General features: G+C 47.9%; 3 protein-coding genes across 3 annotated transcripts; 1 reads left to right on the top strand and 2 right to left on the bottom strand.

The window, feature by feature from the left end:
- Positions 1–1,257, bottom strand: LOC4342114 (chitinase 3-like). Its single transcript, NM_001421933.1, has one exon. It carries the CDS (start codon positions 1,178–1,180, stop codon positions 218–220), a length of 963 nt encoding a protein of 320 aa, NP_001408862.1. The 5' UTR covers positions 1,181–1,257; the 3' UTR covers positions 1–217.
- A 9,221-nt stretch (positions 1,258–10,478) lies between these two features.
- LOC4342113 (ATP-dependent zinc metalloprotease FTSH 1, chloroplastic-like) lies at positions 10,479–18,155 on the top strand. The gene is made up of 5 exons (NM_001421932.1): positions 10,479–11,754; positions 12,460–12,706; positions 12,801–12,984; positions 13,074–13,245; positions 17,626–18,155. The coding sequence occupies exons 1-5, from the start codon at positions 10,519–10,521 to the stop codon at positions 17,845–17,847; spliced, it is 2,061 nt and encodes a 686-aa protein (NP_001408861.1). The 5' UTR covers positions 10,479–10,518; the 3' UTR covers positions 17,848–18,155.
- A 112-nt stretch (positions 18,156–18,267) lies between these two features.
- On the bottom strand, positions 18,268–19,812 carry LOC107277203 (uncharacterized). The gene has a single exon (XM_015788326.3). The coding sequence runs from the start codon at positions 19,678–19,680 to the stop codon at positions 18,634–18,636; it is 1,047 nt and encodes a 348-aa protein (XP_015643812.1). The 5' UTR covers positions 19,681–19,812; the 3' UTR covers positions 18,268–18,633.
- Between the last annotated feature and the right edge of the window lie 1,132 nt (positions 19,813–20,944).

Genomic DNA, 20,944 nt, shown 5'->3' with positions numbered 1-20,944 from the left:
TGCAAAGCGATCAACTCATCATCTTCGACCGCATTGTGTTAACGTCCATGGTATTGTCAGGTGAAAAAAAAGGGTATAAGTCACCTTTAAATAAGAAGAATGATCAAATCTTTGTTTTAGAGATATGTATTAAAATTCAGAGGTAGTATATGTTTTTCACGAGTCTCACAATCTCGTGTGCATTGTATTTTATTCGTCTGCTCGGATCAAATATCAACTAGGAAGGCGGGTAGGGCCTCTGGTTGTAGCAATCCAGGTTATCGCCATAGCTGACGCCCAGCATGTCGCAGTAGCGCTTGTAGAACCCGATCCGGTCGGCCACCTTGTCGTCCGCGCCGTGCCCGCACTCCACACCGCCGTTGATGATGTTGGTGATCTCGCCGTAGCCCGGAACGCGCCCCGCCGCCTGGTCGTCGGCGGACGGCGTCCACTGGCCGGTGATCACCGCGTGGCACGACGGCTTGGGCGACTGCGGCGTCATCCAGAACCAGAACGCCGTCTTGAAGGAGACGGTGGCGTCCGACGCCACCAGGTCCGGGTTGTTGAGCAGGTCGGAGCCGATGGCCTGCCCCGCCGGGCCGTAGTTGTAGTTGTAGGTGATCTGGATGGGTCCCCGGCCGTAGTACTTCTTGCCGGCGGCGCACGGCCACTCCGGCTTGGGCTCGCAGTATGTGGGGGCGTTGCCGTTGTTCTCCTCCTTGAAGCAGTAGCCCCAGGAGTAGGGGCCGTCGGGCGCCGTGGGCCAGCCGCCGGTGGTCTCGTGGGACGTCTGCGCCAGGAAGGCGGCGACCTCGCGCTTGCAGGTGTCGGCGTCGCCGGTGGTGGCGAAGTCCGGGTAGGCGTTGGCGGCGGCGACGAAGGCGTCGTAGGTGTAGAAGCCCTTAGCGGCGCACGCCTGGTCGTTGCGGTGGAGCAGCATCTGGTCGAAGAGCGAGGGCGATATGATGGAGGCGACGCCGCTGCCGCCACCGCTGGAGGGCGGGGTCGGGCCGCCGCCGCAGCCGCCGGAGCACTGGCTCTGGCAGCCGGCGCCGCAGTAATCGGAGGTGGAGCCGCACCAGCCGTACTGGCTGCAGCAGAGGCAGTTGGGGCAGAGCGCGCCGCCGGCCTGGCTGCCGCACTGCTCGCCGCGCACGGCCACCACCGCCATGGCCACCACCGCGAGAGCGAGAGCTCTCATGGCGGCCGGCAATGTGATGCAATGCAAATTAAGCTAGTTTGTTTGGTATGATAGAAGTAGAAGTAGCTAGTGTGTGTGCAAGAATCGGTGGGATCGCATGGCTTTATATAGAGATGGATATGCATGGTGCATCGATCTTCAGCAACGAATTGAAATGCATTCGCATTACCAAAGTTTCCACGATTAACAAGTACTACTATATCCTTCCATGCATGCATCTACTAGTATTGTCTAGCCGTCGTGGATATATTGTGTTGGTCAAATTTGTCTCCTGCCTCCAATCCGTTCAGTTATTTAGAAAAAGTAAGTTTCCAGAGATATTTCCACGTTGACCGTGGAGGCGTGGATGCCATGCATGCACCATATATAATTGAAATGTGTACACGCTAGCTCGCTAACAAAGGCAAAGGGTTGACGATTGATAGATTGATCTCAGATCGACCGAACTTATCATAGACCAGCTGCAATCCACATATATGGAGCTGGCGTGCTACAAACAACCAGCGACGACCAAATAAGTTTGACCCGGCCGGGGTCTATACGGTACGAAAACCTCTTTAAAAATCTTGTAAATTTTAGACCATTCGATTGCTTTAAGATTTATGTAGGCAACAAAACAATATAATATCACCTAGCTCCCTTCTTCTGTTTTCTCGTGCAATCAATCCAACAACGATTTTGCTATAATTATGACGAAAATTTTCATGAGATTACAGTCGATTTTTGGTTCAATAGATTTTCGCCTAGATTCATGTCGCTAAAGTAGCTCTCCTGTGTGCCATGCCCAGTGATTTTGCCCAAGATATCGTCAATTTTATACATATTGTTTAGACAAAGAGGGACATGCATAACTATTTAATTACCCATCGTGTCAGGCCAGGGGCGGACACACTCATTAGGCGGCCTGGGGCGGCCGGCCCAGCTACAGCCTACGTCGCCCCACACTCCCGACCCGACTCCTCTTCTGCTTCTTGGTCTAGGCCTAGACCGCATATTATCTAGTACATACCATCGATCCAGCCAACTGATCAGTTATTCCAGCCTTTCAAGCATAACGAATTGATTGATCTCGATTCATCTTCCGCAGTCCACACTCGCAGCATCGCATCTTTGGCATTGTCAGTTCGTCTTCTCGCTCAATCCACTAAGCCTTGATGCAACACTGGAACCACGGTCCAAGGCAGCGAGCTTGCGCTGTGCATAGGCGCGGTTGTGTGCCTCGACGAATGTGCCATTGTTGCAGCACGACAGCAGTGCGCTGGCGCCAACAGCCTAGCCAAACAGATTGCAGCTGTTGCTGCAAGAAGCACCTCAACAGACCCAGTGCTAGCGGCTGGATATGTATTACACCTCATGCTTGATATGTATTGCAATTGGAATATATTGATTGCACATTATTTTTGTGCAATTGCAATATAAATATGATAGGGTTCTAGGATTCAATTGCATAAGAATTTCGGGACCTACTAAAATAGACAGATTTTAACCAAATTTTACCAAACACCATAAACTATGGGCGAAACAGGAGGTCATGTCTTGGGCCTCATCGAAATAGACGAATTTCGGAGCATTTGGTATGAATTCCAAAACCTTATATGATATGTGTTGCAATTAGCTGTTTTAATCGAGTGTATCCGCCCCATCTATATTTTAGGGTTCCGTCCGGCTGAAGCATCATGAGCAAGAAAGATTTACTTCTAGTGATGTAAATACTGCTAGCTTTGCATGTTTTGATTAAAAGTATATTATAATTACATATTAATTGGAGATTTTATTAAAAAAGAAAGTTAAAGTCCACTCTTCTGCCCCGCGCCAAAAAGAAAATAATTAATATGAGCCAAGCAGGCAAAGCACGCACATGCACTTTGGCGCTACGCAGGCTAGCCGAATGCATGTGGGCTTCACACCCTCATATGTGCCGCACGTACATTCAGGTATTAAGCGTTATTAGTAGACTTTCTTAGTTTCTGGTAGCTAAGTAGTTACTAATAGCATTTTACATAGTATTATCTTGCGTGTATTTAAAAAGTTTATATCACACATTTAGGTAACTAGAACATTTTTCTCGAAAGTGCTATTTACAGGCATGGGTAAATGATATTTTTTTCAAAGAACATAAACAACTACGATAAAAGTTCTAAGTACATGAAGAATATACCAACTGCTAGCTAGTTTAAGGGCAAAAATAGTCTCCTATTAGGAAGAAAAGAGGTACTTCCTAAACGTTCACAAGTGATGGTGAAGATTATTGTTTTCTTAGAGAAGGGTATTTTTTATCCTGCCTCTACGTACATCCAACCGGATATATATATATATATATATATATATATATATAATATATATATATATATACGGCCATTGAAATAGGGAACTTAGCCCCGTAAACAACTCAATCTAACTCAATCTAAAATTCGCTCCATAGAAGATTTAAACTCAGAACTTTGAGGTACTACTCAGGTCACTGTAACCACTAGGTTACATGACTTTTTGTTGGTGAAGATTATTGTTATTTGAATGGGGAAGGTCTACACATAGTTTCACGAGAAAATTGATGTAGATTCTCTACTCCAAAAGCCAAAAGATAAAACAAGACTGTAGTAAACTCTACTCTTCTCTTGACGTCGAGTTCAAAGGTCGACTCATGTCGGTCGACACCAAGAACAAAAGTTCAGAAGTGCCAGGGACGACAATATACGTACTGCACTGTGCAATGTTCAATTGACTCAGGCTAAGATGATTTTTTTTAAAAAAAAGTAAATTATTTTCTCAAAGGTGAAACTGAAAACCAGGATGGTTACTACAAAACTGTGGGTACAACCACAAATCCTGAACGTTCGTTTATCGGTTGAACGGCCATGATGATGTTACTTCTTCAGGTTTTAATGACCTTAATTTCATGGTGAAAAACAATGTAGCTAGGATGCTGAAAATTTTGTGATAGTAAATGGAGATTTAGAAAATCACCTAGCGTATCAATCAACTTTTGATACGATCGATCGATCTTTGCACCAATATACTTGAACTGTTCTTGCAAAACAGAACTGAAAACATAGGACATAGCTTGAACTGTTGTCAAACAGGTTCGATATACCTTTTTTTTTACATTCATATAAAATGTGGGAAACACACATTCCCCCAAGTCACCCACAAATTATGATCATATATAGATTTGGAGGCTTAAACACGCACATATATGATACATGTCGCAATCTTTGTTAATTTATTTTTCTTCTCGATGGATCGAGCTTACAGATTAAAAGTCCCGACAGAACCAAAAGTCAAAGTGAAACCAAAAGCCAAAGAGAGACATATGTGCACATGCTTAATGCATGGAGCCTCTAGAGTTGGCAAGCTAGCTAGCTACAGACCATCACAAACACAGACCCACGCAACGCAAGCACAAGCACAGCAGGTCGATCGACCGACCGGACGAACCCTAAGCCTCTTAATTTCTTGATCTCTACCTAATTCTTCACCTCCTCATATGAGAAATTTTACGGTTCTTAATAAGTATCTTGAGATATCTAAATTCTTAAGATACTTTGCTTCTTCTTCCTCTTGCGCCGCCTGGATCGCCTCCAGTGACAGATCGTTGAGATCAAAGTCGTCGTTCTTGGGCGGCTTGGAGGTGGCCGAGGCCACCTCCATGGCAAGCTGCTTGGCATCCCTTCTTGCTGCTGTGATTGGCACGGGTGGTGGGTACAGCTGCTAGGTAGCGTCACTCCAACTATGCTAGCTGCTGTAATGGGCCTACTCATCGTCGTCTACACGTGTACAAGTACCTGCAGCTAGCTACCGGCCGATATCTATGATACCAAAACATGCGTTACATGAGTCCACTCGCCGGCCGTCGATCTCTTGCTCTCTCCCCTTTGACAATATAAGAAAAATTAACAATATAGAACATGGTGACATCACCAAAATCCAACTTCAAATTTAACCTACACACTGAAAAAAAAGACACATTCAGGTATGATTATATCGCAAATGTGTGAGTTGAGTTTTTTTTTTCGAACGGTCATGTGAGTCGAATTTGGATATAGGACTTTATGAAGTGCTATATATATGTTGTATGAGTATTGTCATTTTTTTAGGAAAACTGTCAAAACCATTTGAATGATTTTTATATTCATTCGAGGGTTTATAACGGTTTTCTGTAGGAAGGGTCGTGTAGCCTTCACCATATATTTGCCTTACTGATATTCATTGGCACTGACGCATTCATTATATTCTTTTATTGTTTTGATTAGGCACCATAAGCATGAATGTTGCAACTCCATGAGAGGACGATCATCCATATATTTCCATCAAACTGCAATTTTGTTCACGTGATATTAATATAAGATATATGGTAGAGTAATATTTTTGAAAGGACCTTGATGTCGCCTAGAGGGGGTGAATAGGCGATTTTTAAAATAAATGCGGAAGCTAAAACAAAATAGGGTCAGATTATCTGATATCAGGTTGGATAGTCCTATGTGATCGGATAGTCTGAACTGAGATCAGACTATCTGACCTGCACAACAACAAAACAAACAAGAGAACAACCTAAGAGATCTAGATTCAATCCACAAGCAAAGAGGTGAGCTCAATCAACAACAATATTAGCATGGCACAAAGCAATGCAACAAGAAGGTAAAGGGAGTGAGGATATCACCGAGGTTTATGCGCCGATGTATTTCCCGGAGTTCAAATCCTTGAGGGGATTCTAGTCTCCGTTGAGGGGCTCGCAAAGAGCCGGGTCTTTTTCAACCCTATCCTCGTGAGGTTGCACAAATGCACTCCTCCTTCCACTAAGGGTATATCTTTCCTTGCGGAGGCGAGATCCGGCCTTCACAAACTTCTCTTGGCCAACCACACGTAGATCGGTGGCCCAAGAACGACACCTAGCCGTCTAGGAGTCCTCAACCTCCAAGAGTAATAAACACCACACTACTCTTGGACAAATCCTAGTGCTCAAGATCTAGAGAAACACACACTAGGCTCCCAAACATCAAATCCACACACAAAGATCCAAGTCACAAAGAACAAGGGGGATTTGAGATAGAGAGGGAGAGAGCTCAAAAATCCAAAGCACTTAGCCAAAGCTCAACCCAAAGCAAGATTGGAATGAAATCAGTTTGGGCAACCTTAGAAAAGGGTTGGTGGGGGGTTTATATAGATCCCCCAAAATGTGACCGTTAGAGGGGAATCTTTCAGCCCACGTCGGATAGTCCGATACAAGATCGGATAGTCTGATATTTTAAACCTCCAAGGCAACGAGAAACAGAGAACGAAGTTCCATGAAATTTCGGACTTTCCGAGAAATCGGGCTATCTGATGTTAAATCGGAGTATCTGATATTTTAGAAGCAAAAACTTTGTCCTCAAACAGAGACTCAAGTTCCATGAAATTTCGGAGTCTCCGTGTCATCGGACTATCTGATCCGACATCGGATACTCTGATACTTAGAAAAACTCACTCGACAGGATTTTTTCAAATCAAGACAGAGAGTGAAGTTCTGTGAAAAATTGGATAGTCTGATACATCGGATAGTCTGATTTCAAATCGGATAGTCTGATGTTGCTCAAGTAAAAATGCAATAACTTTTTACTCCGAACTCCGATTTCGAAGATCTTGGACTCTATGGAAAGCTAGTTTCGTGGGCTATCAAACCCAACATAAAACATGGTCCAAAACCTTCAAGAGATGTTGAAAAAATTGCAAAGAAACCCGGTGTAAGTGTTGTGACAAGTGAAACAACTCGGGATTGAAATTTTGGCTTAGGTTTTTCAACTCACACAAAGATGAAGCATTTTGAGCACTAGTATTCAACCAATTATATGCATGTGGTATCCCTCTTAATAGTACGGCATCCTAAAGTCAAATTTGAAAGGCAAAGTTATACCAATAGGAGTACCTTCACACCATATTGTTTCTTCACTTGGAGGGTTACCAACGTCAAGGTCATTTGATCATCGGGAAGATCTCATCTTCTTGATCTTTGACATTTCATCTTTCATTTCTCAAATGATTGATGTGGATAATCCATGGCTTCAAATGGCCTCGCACGGTTCATCACGACACAGTCTTCACTCGCCCTTCACCATCGGTTTCGGTTCGTTGGTGCCAAGCCCCTTGCTTGCCCTTCACCACCGCATGGTCCATCGCAACTGAGCGTCGCTTGCGCTTCACCGTCTTGCCATAGGTAGACACTTCATACCCGCATCTTCAATATCTTCTCTTTAATTCTCATCCATCAATAAGTCCATTTCCTAGCTTCTTCATCGGACTAATCACTTGCTTATACACTCAATAAGTGCATTAGTCCCTTAATCGTTTGTCATCAATAAACCAAAACTCACTAGGGGCATAAATGCTCTTTCAATTTTAATCCACAAAAAGTACGATGATACATACAACGCCTACAACACATGATCCTAAAATAAATTTTAAATTGTGTGACCAACATTTTTAGATTAACCTATGAGAAATTTTATATTGCGTGCCTACCATTTTTAGTGTGAAGGCTAGGGGGCACACGGTGCGGTGTGGGGTGTGTGCGCGTGCACGCGAGCATGTGTGTGGGGCCATGGGGGCGGGGGAAGGGGTGTGGGACATGGGTGTGTGAGTTGGGGGAAAAGGGGGGGGGGAAGGGGAGGGTGTGGATCAAAAAAGTAGAGCTTCTCCATGCATATATAAACTGATACTACTATTCTACGTATGCTTATTGGTTAGAGGTTTGACTTTTTTTTTTTAAAAAAAGAAGATGATTAATTTATAGCCCTGAGTGCTAGTTTGTAATCATATACACCATTATATATAAAAACAGCAAAAACTGTTATTCAATTAAAAGGCTACCTTGATTGTAAAGTGATTAATTGATAAACTAACCTAAGGAGTAAAATTTGAGAATTAACCAAAAGTAATTAAGAAATTACGAAATATGGAAGGTGAGGCTGAAGACCGAAAGGGGCGGCCGGCAGACTATGGCACTTGGATAGAGAGCTTAATTGAGAAGATGCATATATATGAGGATCAGGAGGAGGGCATGCATTGCAGGTAGTAGTCAAAGGCTTGCTTTTGCTATATGTATCTCTAATCAACGGCTTAATTTGTTTTGGCTCTGAACAGGTTAAGCCACAGGAGATATGCATGTACCTACGGCAGCAAGCAAGCATGCTAGGCGTCACTCCAGCTACTCCGTACATAGTAATTAGTAAGATCAATGTTACATTGTTACTCGCTCCATCCCAAAATATAAACATTAATAATAAGTCAAACATTTTTAACTTTAACTATTAATAGCAAAAAAAATCAATTATGTAAAATTAATGTTACTAAATTTGTCATTAAATAAAATATCATAATTATATAACTCTTTTTATTTAAAGCATCTTATTTTTTTTAGATATTGTTGACCGAAGTAGTATCTCGGAGATCGTGTCAACTATTTAGTTAGCGGATGGTGGTTCTCAAATTACTCCCCTTCCCCGGCACCGGCTCCCAGTTCAGTATACCTAGCGTCACTCCAGCTATGCTGGTGTAATGGCGTATAGTCATCGTCGTCTACCTGTAGCTGTAGCTATCGGCCGATACGATATATAAACGTACATGCATGCGTTACGATCGTCGTCGGTCACTCGGCTGGCGAGCTCATGGATACATATATATATTTTTAACGAATCGGTACTTGGTTGTGTCTATTTTATTAAATAGAGTAGGAGAAAAAAAAATTGTATAGCGTATACGGAAATATTTATGAAGGGAAAAGGGCTGTCCCTAAAGAACTAAGCTACACAGTTTATTTATTAGTATTGATTTTCGAAATTGCTATTTTTAAATAACTAGGCTAAAGATATAAAAGTTTTGCCCACTAATTATTTTAGCTTTGTGCCAAACGATTTTTGGTCGAGCAGGTTATATCACATTTACAAGATGCGATTGCAAGTTGAGTTTCTTAGTGGAACTCTCTTCTCCGGTGCTTCCCTGGACCTGAACGCCGCACCTCACACAAAACAACAAAACCAGCATGCCTAATATTTATCAACACGAAAAAGGTTCATTCTGAAAAAAAAAAGAGAGAGAAATTATAAGAAAGAATTCGTAAGAGAACTCCATACGAAGAAGCAAATAAAGGAGAACTTGCCAGTCTTCAATCTTCATCAGCAGAAAGGAAAATAAAGAGAAAATATCTATCCAAACAGAAGACAAAAAACGAGAGAAACGAGAAGAAACAACAAAGACAATTTTAAGAGATAAAAGTTCTGCATAGTCAACAAAATGGAGATGCATTAGTAGGGCTAGTTCGTTTTACAAGAGAAAACAATGCCATAGGGATTATTTCCTCCACCAAAAAATATAGGGTACAACTATTTTTTCTTTATAGCTCATAATATAATACGTGCATGCATGCATATATTAATGACCACATCTTCATCCTCCAAGTTTACTTTGTTTTAAATCATCTACCATCAAACCCCTAATCACATTACTTACATACATCGAGGTGATCCAATCAACAAAGTAATTAAATTCTCTCGTGATATATGTTAATGGTGGTTGTGTCTTATATTTTAAGATAAAAACAAAATTATTTGGTTTCTGAAAATAAAATCCTTCACATTTTCATATTATTGTACATACCAACCAAGGCATAAGGATTCACTCATTCTTTTTTGTTCATGTGAAAATAAAAATCTATCTTCTGCAACATTTTAATAATTTAAATTACTTGGTGAATCAAAGCAAGTGATGACTTCATGGATGATGGATCTCACAATATGTCGATCCGATCTTTAAAGGGACTTATGGAGATAGAGTGTACGTGTATTGCAATGAATTCATTGGATGTATTGTGAAAAGATATATGATCTCATCAATATATATGATGGATCGGCAACCAACTATGCCCCACGTCTTCTCGTGCTCGCGACGCTCCTGTCAACGGACGCTATGGTTCTCCAACCATCGTGTCCACAATTGCCGCCTCTTTTCTCCATATATATTGTAACCCTAGTGATCAACGACATCAACTCACAATAGTACGTAGGTTTATATGACTCCTATATTCATACTATTTTTTCCTTCTTTTTTTAAAAAAATATAAAAGGAATAGCCGAGGCAGAGGGTGAAGCTGGAGAAGGGGGAGTTTGCAGGCGTACGTGTGAGTAGTAGAAGTCGCAGAAATGGATGTGTGAGCGAGGTGAGAATACGAGTCTCAAGATATGACCCCAAACCACAATCTATGGCTCTCGCGCCCTCCACGTCACCCCCACCCCAACCTCCCTATATCTCCTCCATCTTCCTCCTCCGCATCACTCCTCTCCACCCCCACCTTCGCCCACCTCGCATCGACCATGGCGCCGCCGTGCTCCATCTCCTCCGCCTCCCACCTCCTCATCACTGCCTCCCTCCCCAAGCCCTCCCTCCGCCCACCTCGCCTCCCCCACCCCAAGCCCCTCCCCGCCGCCCTCCTCGCCCTCGCCGCCGCCGCCCCCACGCTCCCCGCCCTCGCCGACGTGCCCGCGCCACCCCCCTCCCCGACCCAGGATGTCCAGGTACTAGAGGCCCCCTCCCCGGCCGCCAACCCTTTCTCCAACGCCCTCCTCACCGCGCCTAAGCCCACCTCCTCCGCCGCCGCCGACCTCCCCGAGGGCGCCCAGTGGCGCTACAGCGAGTTCCTCAGCGCCGTCAAGAAGGGCAAGGTCGAGCGCGTCAGGTTCTCCAAGGATGGTGGCCTACTCCAGCTCACCGCCATCGACGGCCGCCGCGCCACCGTCGTCGTCCCCAACGACCCCGATCTCATTGACATCCTCGCCACCAACGGCGTCGACATCTCCGTCGCCGAGGGCGACGCCGCCGGCCCCGGCGGATTCCTCGCCTTCGTCGGCAACCTCCTCTTCCCCTTCCTCGCTTTCGCTGGCCTCTTCTTCCTCTTCCGCCGCGCCCAGGGCGGCCCCGGCGCTGGACCTGGCGGCCTCGGCGGGCCCATGGACTTCGGCCGCTCCAAGAGCAAGTTCCAGGAGGTGCCCGAGACTGGCGTCACCTTCGTCGACGTCGCCGGCGCCGACCAGGCCAAGCTCGAGCTGCAGGAGGTCGTCGATTTCCTCAAGAACCCCGACAAGTACACCGCGCTCGGGGCCAAGATCCCCAAGGGATGCCTGCTCGTCGGCCCGCCCGGAACCGGGAAGACACTGCTGGCGCGTGCCGTCGCCGGGGAGGCCGGAGTGCCATTCTTCTCCTGCGCCGCGTCCGAGTTCGTTGAGCTGTTCGTCGGTGTCGGTGCCTCCAGGGTCAGGGACCTGTTCGAGAAGGCCAAGGCCAAGGCCCCTTGCATCGTCTTCATTGATGAAATTGATGCCGTCGGGAGGCAGCGTGGTGCTGGGCTCGGAGGGGGAAATGATGAGAGGGAGCAGACCATTAACCAGCTCTTGACTGAGATGGATGGATTTGCCGGCAATAGCGGTGTCATTGTGCTCGCCGCGACAAACAGGCCTGATGTGCTCGACGCGGCTCTTCTTCGCCCTGGGAGGTTCGATCGGCAGGTCACCGTAGACAGGCCGGATGTCGCCGGGCGTGTCAAGATTCTTGAGGTGAGCACTTGCCTATTGTTTAGCTAGCTTGTGATTTCCTATGCTTTTAGTAGATATTGTTCTGAATTTCAATGAACCAATTCACAAATTTGCTTAGTTCAGTGCCATTGATGATAATTTAATTGGCATTCTTATAGTAGCTTTGTCCATTTAGTCGAAATTACTAATTGCTTAGAACATGAAGAACTTAACTAAAAATCAAACTTTGCCTGAGCTGACTCAAAGATGGACCATTGTTCATGTATCATAGCATATGTTGTTATACAGCTGACCATGGCATGATTTTGCTCTGCATCATAGTTCAAGATATTATGTACAGTTACTTTAACCGTAGAATGATCTTATTGTGGTCTGCATATCTAATCAGGAGCAGCTGTACTCATTTGCAGAAATTTATGTGGTTGATATATATGTTAGCTCATATCAATCCGTATGGGTACTTTGCAATTTCTGTTTATGTAGTCCATTCCATCGTCCTAAGAGGGATGCTGGTTTTGCAGTGCTACTTCATCTAGTCTTTGATGCTCCTTAACTTAGGGATTTCAATGTATTTCCATCTACTGCTAATTTTCTTTGAAGAAGCTATGCTGAGATACATAGAGTGCCTTTCTGAATGCTGATCGACTTTTCCTTATGGCTTCCCAATTTGATAAGCTTTTATCTGTACCAAAGCGCAAGTTTACAAGACATGTTATTGTCTGATAGGTTCACTCGAGAGGAAAGGCTCTGGCAAAAGATGTCGACTTTGAGAAAATTGCCCGGAGAACCCCTGGTTTCACTGGAGCTGATCTTCAAAACTTGATGAATGAGGCTGCTATTCTTGCTGCTCGTCGTGATCTGAAGGAGATTAGCAAGGATGAGATCTCTGATGCTTTGGAGAGGATCATTGCTGGGCCTGAGAAGAAAAATGCTGTTGTTTCAGAAGAGAAGAGGAGACTTGTGGCTTACCATGGTAAATCTTGTCACCATATTAACTTGTGACTTGAGCTGAAATTATCCTGGTGTGCAGAGGTTCCTAATCCATTTTTGAACTTTTCAATTTGCAGAGGCTGGTCATGCCCTTGTTGGTGCCCTCATGCCTGAATATGACCCTGTTGCTAAGATTTCCATCATTCCTCGTGGTCAAGCTGGTGGACTCACATTCTTTGCTCCAAGCGAGGAGAGGCTTGAGTCTGGATTGTACAGCAGGAGCTACCTAGAGAACCAAATGGCCGTAGCTCTTGGTGGAAGGTGGGTTTTAGTGAAATGTTCATATCTGCGTACATGTGCTATTGTTGTTGTGCAAAGTCTTGAACTGTGTGAGCTTACATGGTTTGCAGGGTTGCCGAAGAGGTGATCTTTGGCCAAGAAAATGTGACAACTGGGGCCTCCAACGATTTTATGCAGGTTTCACGTGTTGCAAGACAAATGGTTGAAAGATTTGGATTCAGCAAGAAGATCGGGCAAGTTGCGATTGGTGGACCTGGTGGAAATCCTTTCTTGGGCCAGCAGGTAAATCACTATAACTGAAATAGACTATCAAAGAAGAAAAACTTCTTACCCTAGAAGCAGAGTCTGTGAAAATTAACTGAAGAACTAGACGTGCAAACTTCAACAATGACAACATATGAGCCCAGCCTTTCTTGCCCTAGTGTGCATCTAGTGTTCTGAAGTGTCTACTGTCCTATGGGGAAGGTCCATTTCCTGAAGTTCAGTTTGTTCCTTTAACCTTGATGAATAGTATAGTCTAGTCTTTCCTGTAACTTTGTGTCACGCCCCGAACTAGTCCCGACCGGAACTAGCCCGTGACGCTCCAAATTAACCTGTTAATCGATACCAGTCCTAGGAAACAGTGCTGGTATCACAGGGAGACAGAGTATCACAGCAACAGAGGTCTCTTTATTATAGAGTAGAAGTACAGTCATGTTGGGCTGCGGACAGATCCCGAGCTCACAACTGCATTACAAAAGGAAAGCGGAAGCCAGGACTTGGACCAATCATCACAGGCGCGACTTGGGAACTAGGCCGAAACCCTAAAACTCATCGTAGCCGACTTGCTCCTGGAAGAACTCCTCGTCAGCAGGATCCACTTCATCTTCTTCAGCAACTGGGGGGGGGGGGGGATTATTTATATAGAGCAAGGGTGAGTACGGGAGTACTCAGCAAGCCAGGGGAAAATAAGTGTTTAATGCAGGCTTCAAGGAAAGGCTGTTGTTTTTGCAATTGATTTTATTTGAACTCTTTTTCTAAAACAACTAGGTGAGTGCTTCTCAAACGACACGGATGAGACAGTGCGTCTCGTCCGGTCGGAGTATGTGCAATGTGTCAGTCTTTAGGATTGCAACAAGGTTGGCACCCGGCCAACAGCTTTTCAAACGGCCACCCGGGCCAACAACTTTTCAAACGGCCACCCGGGCCTAGCTGATCTCATCAGCTGCAGATTTTTCAAACATCGAACCCCTTTTCACAACAGCAATTTCACAAGCAGTAGTCAAACAAAACTACGCTAGGAATCACCTCACATCCGCCCATGACCGTGGGCACGGCTGTTCGAACAGTTTAATGACCTCTGCAGAGGGGGTACACTTTACCCACATGACATTACTAACCCGGATCATCCAGCCCGTGGGGATCAGCCACGTCGGGAGACCTCCAAGCTTTCATGACAAGGCATTTCGAAAGCCGACACAGGTTTACCATATGCCGACGAGAGGGGTCCCAGACCAACAACAGGTTAGGTCCCAGACCATACTGTGCCAGGAAGCCCAGGGGTCCTCCCCGACACCACCCCGGCGAATCCACATGTCTCTCGGCATCAAGGCTCCCCCGATTAGCAATTTACTCAGCCAGGGGCATCCCATTCCACCCATGTGGTCGTACTTGTCTTATGTTCGGATGAAATTCCAAGGAAACGGTCCTTAAGTGCAAGAGCGGGAAACCGTACACCCGGTACGTTCCCCGGTCCGCGGTTTTGGAAATTCATTTAGTTCGCAAGCACCGACCCAGGTGTCGGGTTTTCCAAGTCTTTTGTAAACCTAAGTTTTACCCAAGTTGTTTTTCAGATTTTAAGTTTGAAGGCGTCCGTCGATACTCGCGCAGGATGCACGGATATCGAGACGCAACTAGATGGTTACAAGGGGACATGATATAACAATTAACAAAGGGGGGGATCTAATGCAGCAAATTAGGTAAGTCCGCCAATCTGCCTTGCAGACGGGACAACGGATTAAGTGTGATCCTATCAGTGCATAATATTTTTCAAGCAACATAATTAAATTTCAAATATAGGCTCAAGATGTTCAAAGGTGGCTTGCCTTGCTCGAGATCTGGAGCTTGATCCTCGAAATCCTCGCACTGCGGGTCTTCGGGCTCTGAAACTATACGCGAAACGGAACAACTCAACAAACGGCGAAAATAAAGCCCTATTAATGACCTCTAAGCGTGCCATTAGATAGATCTCGAGATTTGAGGAATTTTGGAAGTTGAACGGAGTCAAACGGATTTACGGTTGGGAAGATATTGAATTTCTAAAATTATTGAATTTTTGATCTAAAGGAAAAGGATTTAATTAAATCCTTTTTGGAAAAGAAAAAGAAAAGAAGGGAGGGAGGGAATATAGACTTTTCTCGGACGGCTAGGGCGCGGCCCAAGAGAAATGGAGCGGTCCGGCCGAGCTAAATGGGCCGGCCGGCCCAAGGCGGCCCAAACTCGCGCGCGCGCGGGAGGGAGGAGAGAGAGAGCCGGTGGACCGGGCTCACCACGCGCGGTCCCGGGTGGGACCCGCTTGTCAGCGGCTCGGCTCACCGTGCGGAGGGAGCACGCGACGCACGCGCGCGGGCGGGGAAGGGACGCGGTGCATGCGCGCGGTCCGCGGTGGACGCAGGTGCGGCGGGCCCACGCGCAGCCTCACGGCTCGCGGTGGATCGCGCGCACGCGGAGGGACCGACCGGGGTCGGCCCGACCCGGTCTGGCTGAGCTGGCGCCGACGTGGCGCCTACGTGGCTGCCACGCGGGCCGGCGGGAGGTAGACGACGACCCGGCCGCGAATGGACGGCGGGCGGCGGCGGCGAGCGGCGGAGCGAACCACGGCGATACGGGCAACAGCGAGCACACCGGACGGTTGCACGTGACAAGGGGAGGCGAGCCAACGGCTCGGATTCGCCGGAGGTTGCTCGACGGCGGCGGATTGCGGCGGCGGCAACCGGCGGCGGGAGAAGAGGGAAACGGCGACGAGGTCACGAGAGGTCGATTCCCGGCGGTGAGAGCATCTACGCGGCTTCGGGAACTCGACGCTAGCGTCGGATTGGGCGGAACTACGCCGAGCGAGGCCGGCGACGAGCGGGTGCTACGGAGCTCGGGCGGCGACGGCGGCGAGCACACGGCGAGCGACGGCAACGGTCGGGGCGGCGCCGGCTAACTACGGGGAGTCTACTCAAGCTACTACCGAAAGCTAGGGGGAGGAGATGGAGCGAGGAGGAAGAACGGAGAGAGACACTACCGTGCGGGACGGGGCGCAGTGACGAGAGGCCGACGGCGCGGGAGTGATCTCTCCGGCCTCGGGCCGAGGAAGAGGAAGAAGAGGGCGCGCCCGGAGTCCCCTTCCGCGTCCACGAACGCACCGGCTCTCCCGGCGCTTGGCGATGGACGGCGGAGGCGAGGCAGAGCACGGGAGCGGCGGCAACGGTGAGGAGGCGAATGGGAGAGGAAAGGAAGGGAGGGGGAAGACGGGTTTAAATGGGCGGCAATGTCGGTTTGAGAGAGGGGAACCGACATGGGCGGTCAAGCCGACGAGCTGGCGCTCCGGCTAGCGTCCAAAGCGGCGACAGGAGGTGACGCCGGCGAGAGGGGAAAAAGGGGAGAAAAAGAGGAAAAGGAGGGAGAGAAAGGGGGCTCGCCCCTTTGCCGATTCGGGAAAAGGAGGAGGGAGCGGGGAGACTCGGCAGGGAGAGAGGGGCTCTCTGCCTCCGCCCCTTGGAGGCTAGCGCGCGGAGTGGCGGGGGCCGGGCGATGACGACGGCGATGACGGTGGGATGGTTTGGAGCGGCGCGACGACACGGGCGACAGGCGCGGGCTGGCGCGGCAGGGGGGGGGTGACGGCGGCGGCGACCAGGCGGTCGGCCACTCGGCACGCGCGCGCGGGAAGCAACGGGCGGCGCGGCTGGGCAGCGGGACCGGCGACGCGGACGGCGCAGACAACGCGGCTCGGGCGGGAAACCACGCGGGCGCGCGCGCGAGCAACGGCGCGCGGGGCCGGCTTTGCGAGCGGGGAGCTCGCGCGAGAGGAGGGGGCGCTCGGCGCGGCTCTCGCACGCGCGAGCAGCGAGCGGGGGGAAAAACGCGCCGGGGTGGGGAGGGAGCGAGAGAGAGAGAGAGAGCGCCCGGGAGAGAGGGGGCCGGGGAGGAGATGGGCCGAGCGGAATTCGGCCCATCGAACCTGGGGGAGGCAAACTAGACTTTTGCGGAGGGATTCGATTTGGAAGGATTTGGATTCGGAATTGAACTCGACGATAGATCGGGGATTGAGATCTTGAGATGGCACGGACACTAGACAACAATCAAAGAAACAAATTTCGCAATTAGGGTTTTTCGGAGATAATTTTCCCGCTAGGCGCCACGACGGAACGGGCGCTACACTTTGCCACTCACATAGTCATATACTGCCAATGTTGTCATCATCAACACACTTGGTCTATAAAAGCAGTGACAAAATCAAAGAGTAGTGCCAGTTAGGCACACAACTCTTTTGTGTGGCTGTGAGTAGATTACTGGTTGCCCTGCCAGACGTGGCAATCTGTCTAACCTGCGTTGGTTTTGCTTCTCGGAATTTCTATCGGCAATTCGTAGTATCTGTGTGAATGGTAGCATGATATTTTTCATATCCTTTGGTTGCAGATGTCGAGCCAGAAGGACTACTCGATGGCCACCGCGGATGTTGTGGATGCTGAGGTGAGGGAGCTCGTGGAGAAGGCCTACTCAAGAGCAACGCAGATCATCACGACACACATCGACATCCTCCACAAGCTTGCTCAGCTTCTGATGGAGAAGGAGACGGTGGACGGGGAAGAGTTCATGAGCCTGTTCATCGACGGTCAGGCAGAGTTGTTTGTCGCTTAATTGCGTTGTATGTTCATCCCCTTGGGTGAAATGGAGAAGGCGAATTTGTAGGAAGCACATCAATTTAGGCGAGATGTTTTTGCATATACTTGTATAGTTCATTGTAAAGAATGGCAAATACTGACATTGATCAAGTAAACAGTTGGTGCTTACGATTATAGCACCGCTAACTAAACATGATTCCACTGTGCTCGCTGTACATCTGCACTGAAGACATGTCGCAGTTGCAGGCTTGCAGCTATTTCATCCGTGTGGACTTTAATATGTTTGAATCCAGATTTACTGATCGGCATCAAAACTTCAGATTCCTTCTGTTATCTCATATCATAACACTTCAATTAGAATGCAGCTTTGGTCTGGGACACGGAACGAATATGTATAGCTTGAACAGAGCAGAATATGTATTTGTTGAACAGAGCATAACAGAGTAAAAAGATGCATGGCTAGTTTGTTCCATTGAAGCATGCGTGCATGATGAGCAATTGCACATTTTCATGCGCTGTGATTTACCGATCTTGTGATCATAGAGGTTCATAGCAAGCAATCACACGTTCCATCACCCAAAGACAAAAACATGCATCTTGGAAGAACTGCTGACTTAATTTGCCTAAAAGAATTTCTAACATTATTGCAGTAATCACACCTATATTTAAGCATATTAGCTTTACCCATGAACATTGGTTAAGACCTAAAATTAATTAGTCCCTTGATTATATAAGTTATTGGTAGCCAGCTTTATTGGTTTAATTTGTTTGGCTGGGCACCAATATCAATATGTGTGATTAATTAAAATGTTGGTGTGTGAATGTTGAGCAGTGAAACCCTAGCCTGAATTAGACTCCTGAACACCTTCTCGCTCTCGCTCTCCAGCTCCCCGATGCACTGCTCCAGCTGCTTGAGCTTCTCCAGCGCCATTGCCTCCCTCTTCTCCTCGTAGCTCGCCTGCTTGTTCTTGCTCCTCGACGACGAGTGCATCAATGGCGGCAGCCTCTTCTTCGTGGCGGGAGCCGCGGCCGCAGCCGCCGCGGCGTCGGCGAGGGAGGCGACCTCCATGAAGACGGACGCGGACGCCACGGCGGTGTCGTTGATGGCCTCGGCCACCGTCCTGGCGACCTCGAGCTCTGTTGCTCCGGCGCCGTGGTGGCTGTCGCAGGATGGCACGGTGGTGGTGGCGCGCGCGCACCTGGAGGCGTCGCGCGCGACGGCGGCGGCGAGGTGGGCGAGGTCCTTGTCGAGCTGGCGCTGGGCGCGCGCGGCGGAGGCGATCTTGGGGTGGTCGCGGCGGCGCACGGCGGCGTGGAGCTCGGCGGCGTGCTGCCTGAGGGCGAGGAGCGCGGAAAGGAAGGTGCCGAAGGCGTCGGCGAGGAGGAGGAAGCCGTGGAGGAGGCGGTCGGTGGAGGCGGCGAGGGGGAGGTGGAGGAGCAGCTCGTCGAGGACGCAGAGCAGCGCCCTGACGTGGGCGAGCGAGAGCGGGTTCGGGCCCGGGTTGGAGGTCCATGAGCGCAGCGCGAGCAGCTGGTCGTCGACGTGCGTCAGCAGCGGGTGCGAGTGGCACGGCACGCTGGCCGACCGCACGTGCCCGGCGGCGAACGGCCTCCTCATCGTCGTCGTTCTACTTGCAGGGCTCGGCGGCGGCACGCTCATCGTGGTAGCTGATCGAATATAATGCAAGCGTATATAATGTATCGCTATCTGAAGAAGGTGAGGTGTCGTCATACTCATACATATAGTAGGTGTTTGAAAAGGCATGCACACGGAAGCAATCCGGCCAGGCCAGGTCACCGACGATCGATGCAGAGTACGTTGCAGGATGGATTCTAGTGTACGGTACATGCGGATCTGAATTTGTCCGCAGCTACTCCAGATCAAACCAGTATTCCGTCCGCGCGCAACAAATTTATGCACCTCAATGCATGTACATTAATTTCACACCCAGTACATATAGTTATTATATAAGAAGAAATATAGGACAAGAAAGAATTACAACTACATCTTCAATCAAGTTTTCAGTTAGTTAATCCTTGTGTGCAGCTGGTAACTGGTCTGTGCTTTCATTCATGCCAGTCCAATCCCTTTTGGAGGATCGTTTTGCAACGATCGGAACAGTTCCAAGGAGTAGACTTTGTGCAAAATCTAATTAAATGGTGTGTTTTCAGCTTGGGGTACGTACAGTACGCAAGCATGCCAGCTGGGGATGTCCCTGTGTTGCCGGTGACACTCGTACACACTACTACTCTCCTCTCCTCCATAGGATATCGATTATATATATTTTATCTGGCACGAGCGAATCTCTGATTACATATCGATCCATCGTCTTCGATCAGCAAACCAGGCAGGCCCAATCAACTGGCTAATTAGGCCTTGGTTGCGCTTGACCTAGGGAAGAGAAAACCTTACAAGCATGAACCAATATTTCATCAGCATATATAATACTTATATGTGTTGTTTCTGTCTAATCCACACTTAACAGGCTGTATCCTGGAGATCATGGTTGCATCACTCCATGGCTACCGAGCGATCGATGATGCGACATGACAGCAGGGTGTGCCGTCTTAATTTTGATGAAACTTGCATATACATCGATCCTTACATTTGTGACAGCTCAACTGACGATGATGCATCATCGATCCTAGCTAATTGTGAATCCTCAACTAAAATTAGTATCAAGTGGTTCAACTCGATCGCAGTTTAATTATACTATTGATTAAACATTTTAAACCGTGTACCTAGCTAGATCAAAGTAGACTGGACTATAGATCAAACTAGACCGGCCGGCTTAATTAGGCTGGGTAGATTAGTTTTAGTTTGGTCTTAAAGATTCCAAATGTCTCCCATTAGCGTGTTAATTAGCTGTAACCCTCGTGCAATTAACCACAACAGCGGCGCAGTCAACACAAGCAGCTAGCTAGCTAGCCATTCTCTCATCAAGTCTTCTCTCAACCAGCTTTCAAAAATACTGTTTGTCTTGAGAATATGTAAGTTTCACGTTTTAACTGTTTAGATTTGTAGGGGAAGAAAAGTATATTTTGACAATCAGAATTACGGTAGTTGAGCGCGTTGATCCGGAAATATGATGTTTTCTTCACAGGATATTGCT

This window comes from Oryza sativa, chromosome 6 (assembly GCF_034140825.1).
Source record: "Oryza sativa Japonica Group chromosome 6, ASM3414082v1".
NCBI classification, from domain to species: domain Eukaryota; kingdom Viridiplantae; phylum Streptophyta; class Magnoliopsida; order Poales; family Poaceae; genus Oryza; species Oryza sativa.
The sequence above is the reverse complement of the archived record's forward strand: the minus strand, read 5'-3'. Positions and strand labels throughout refer to the sequence as shown.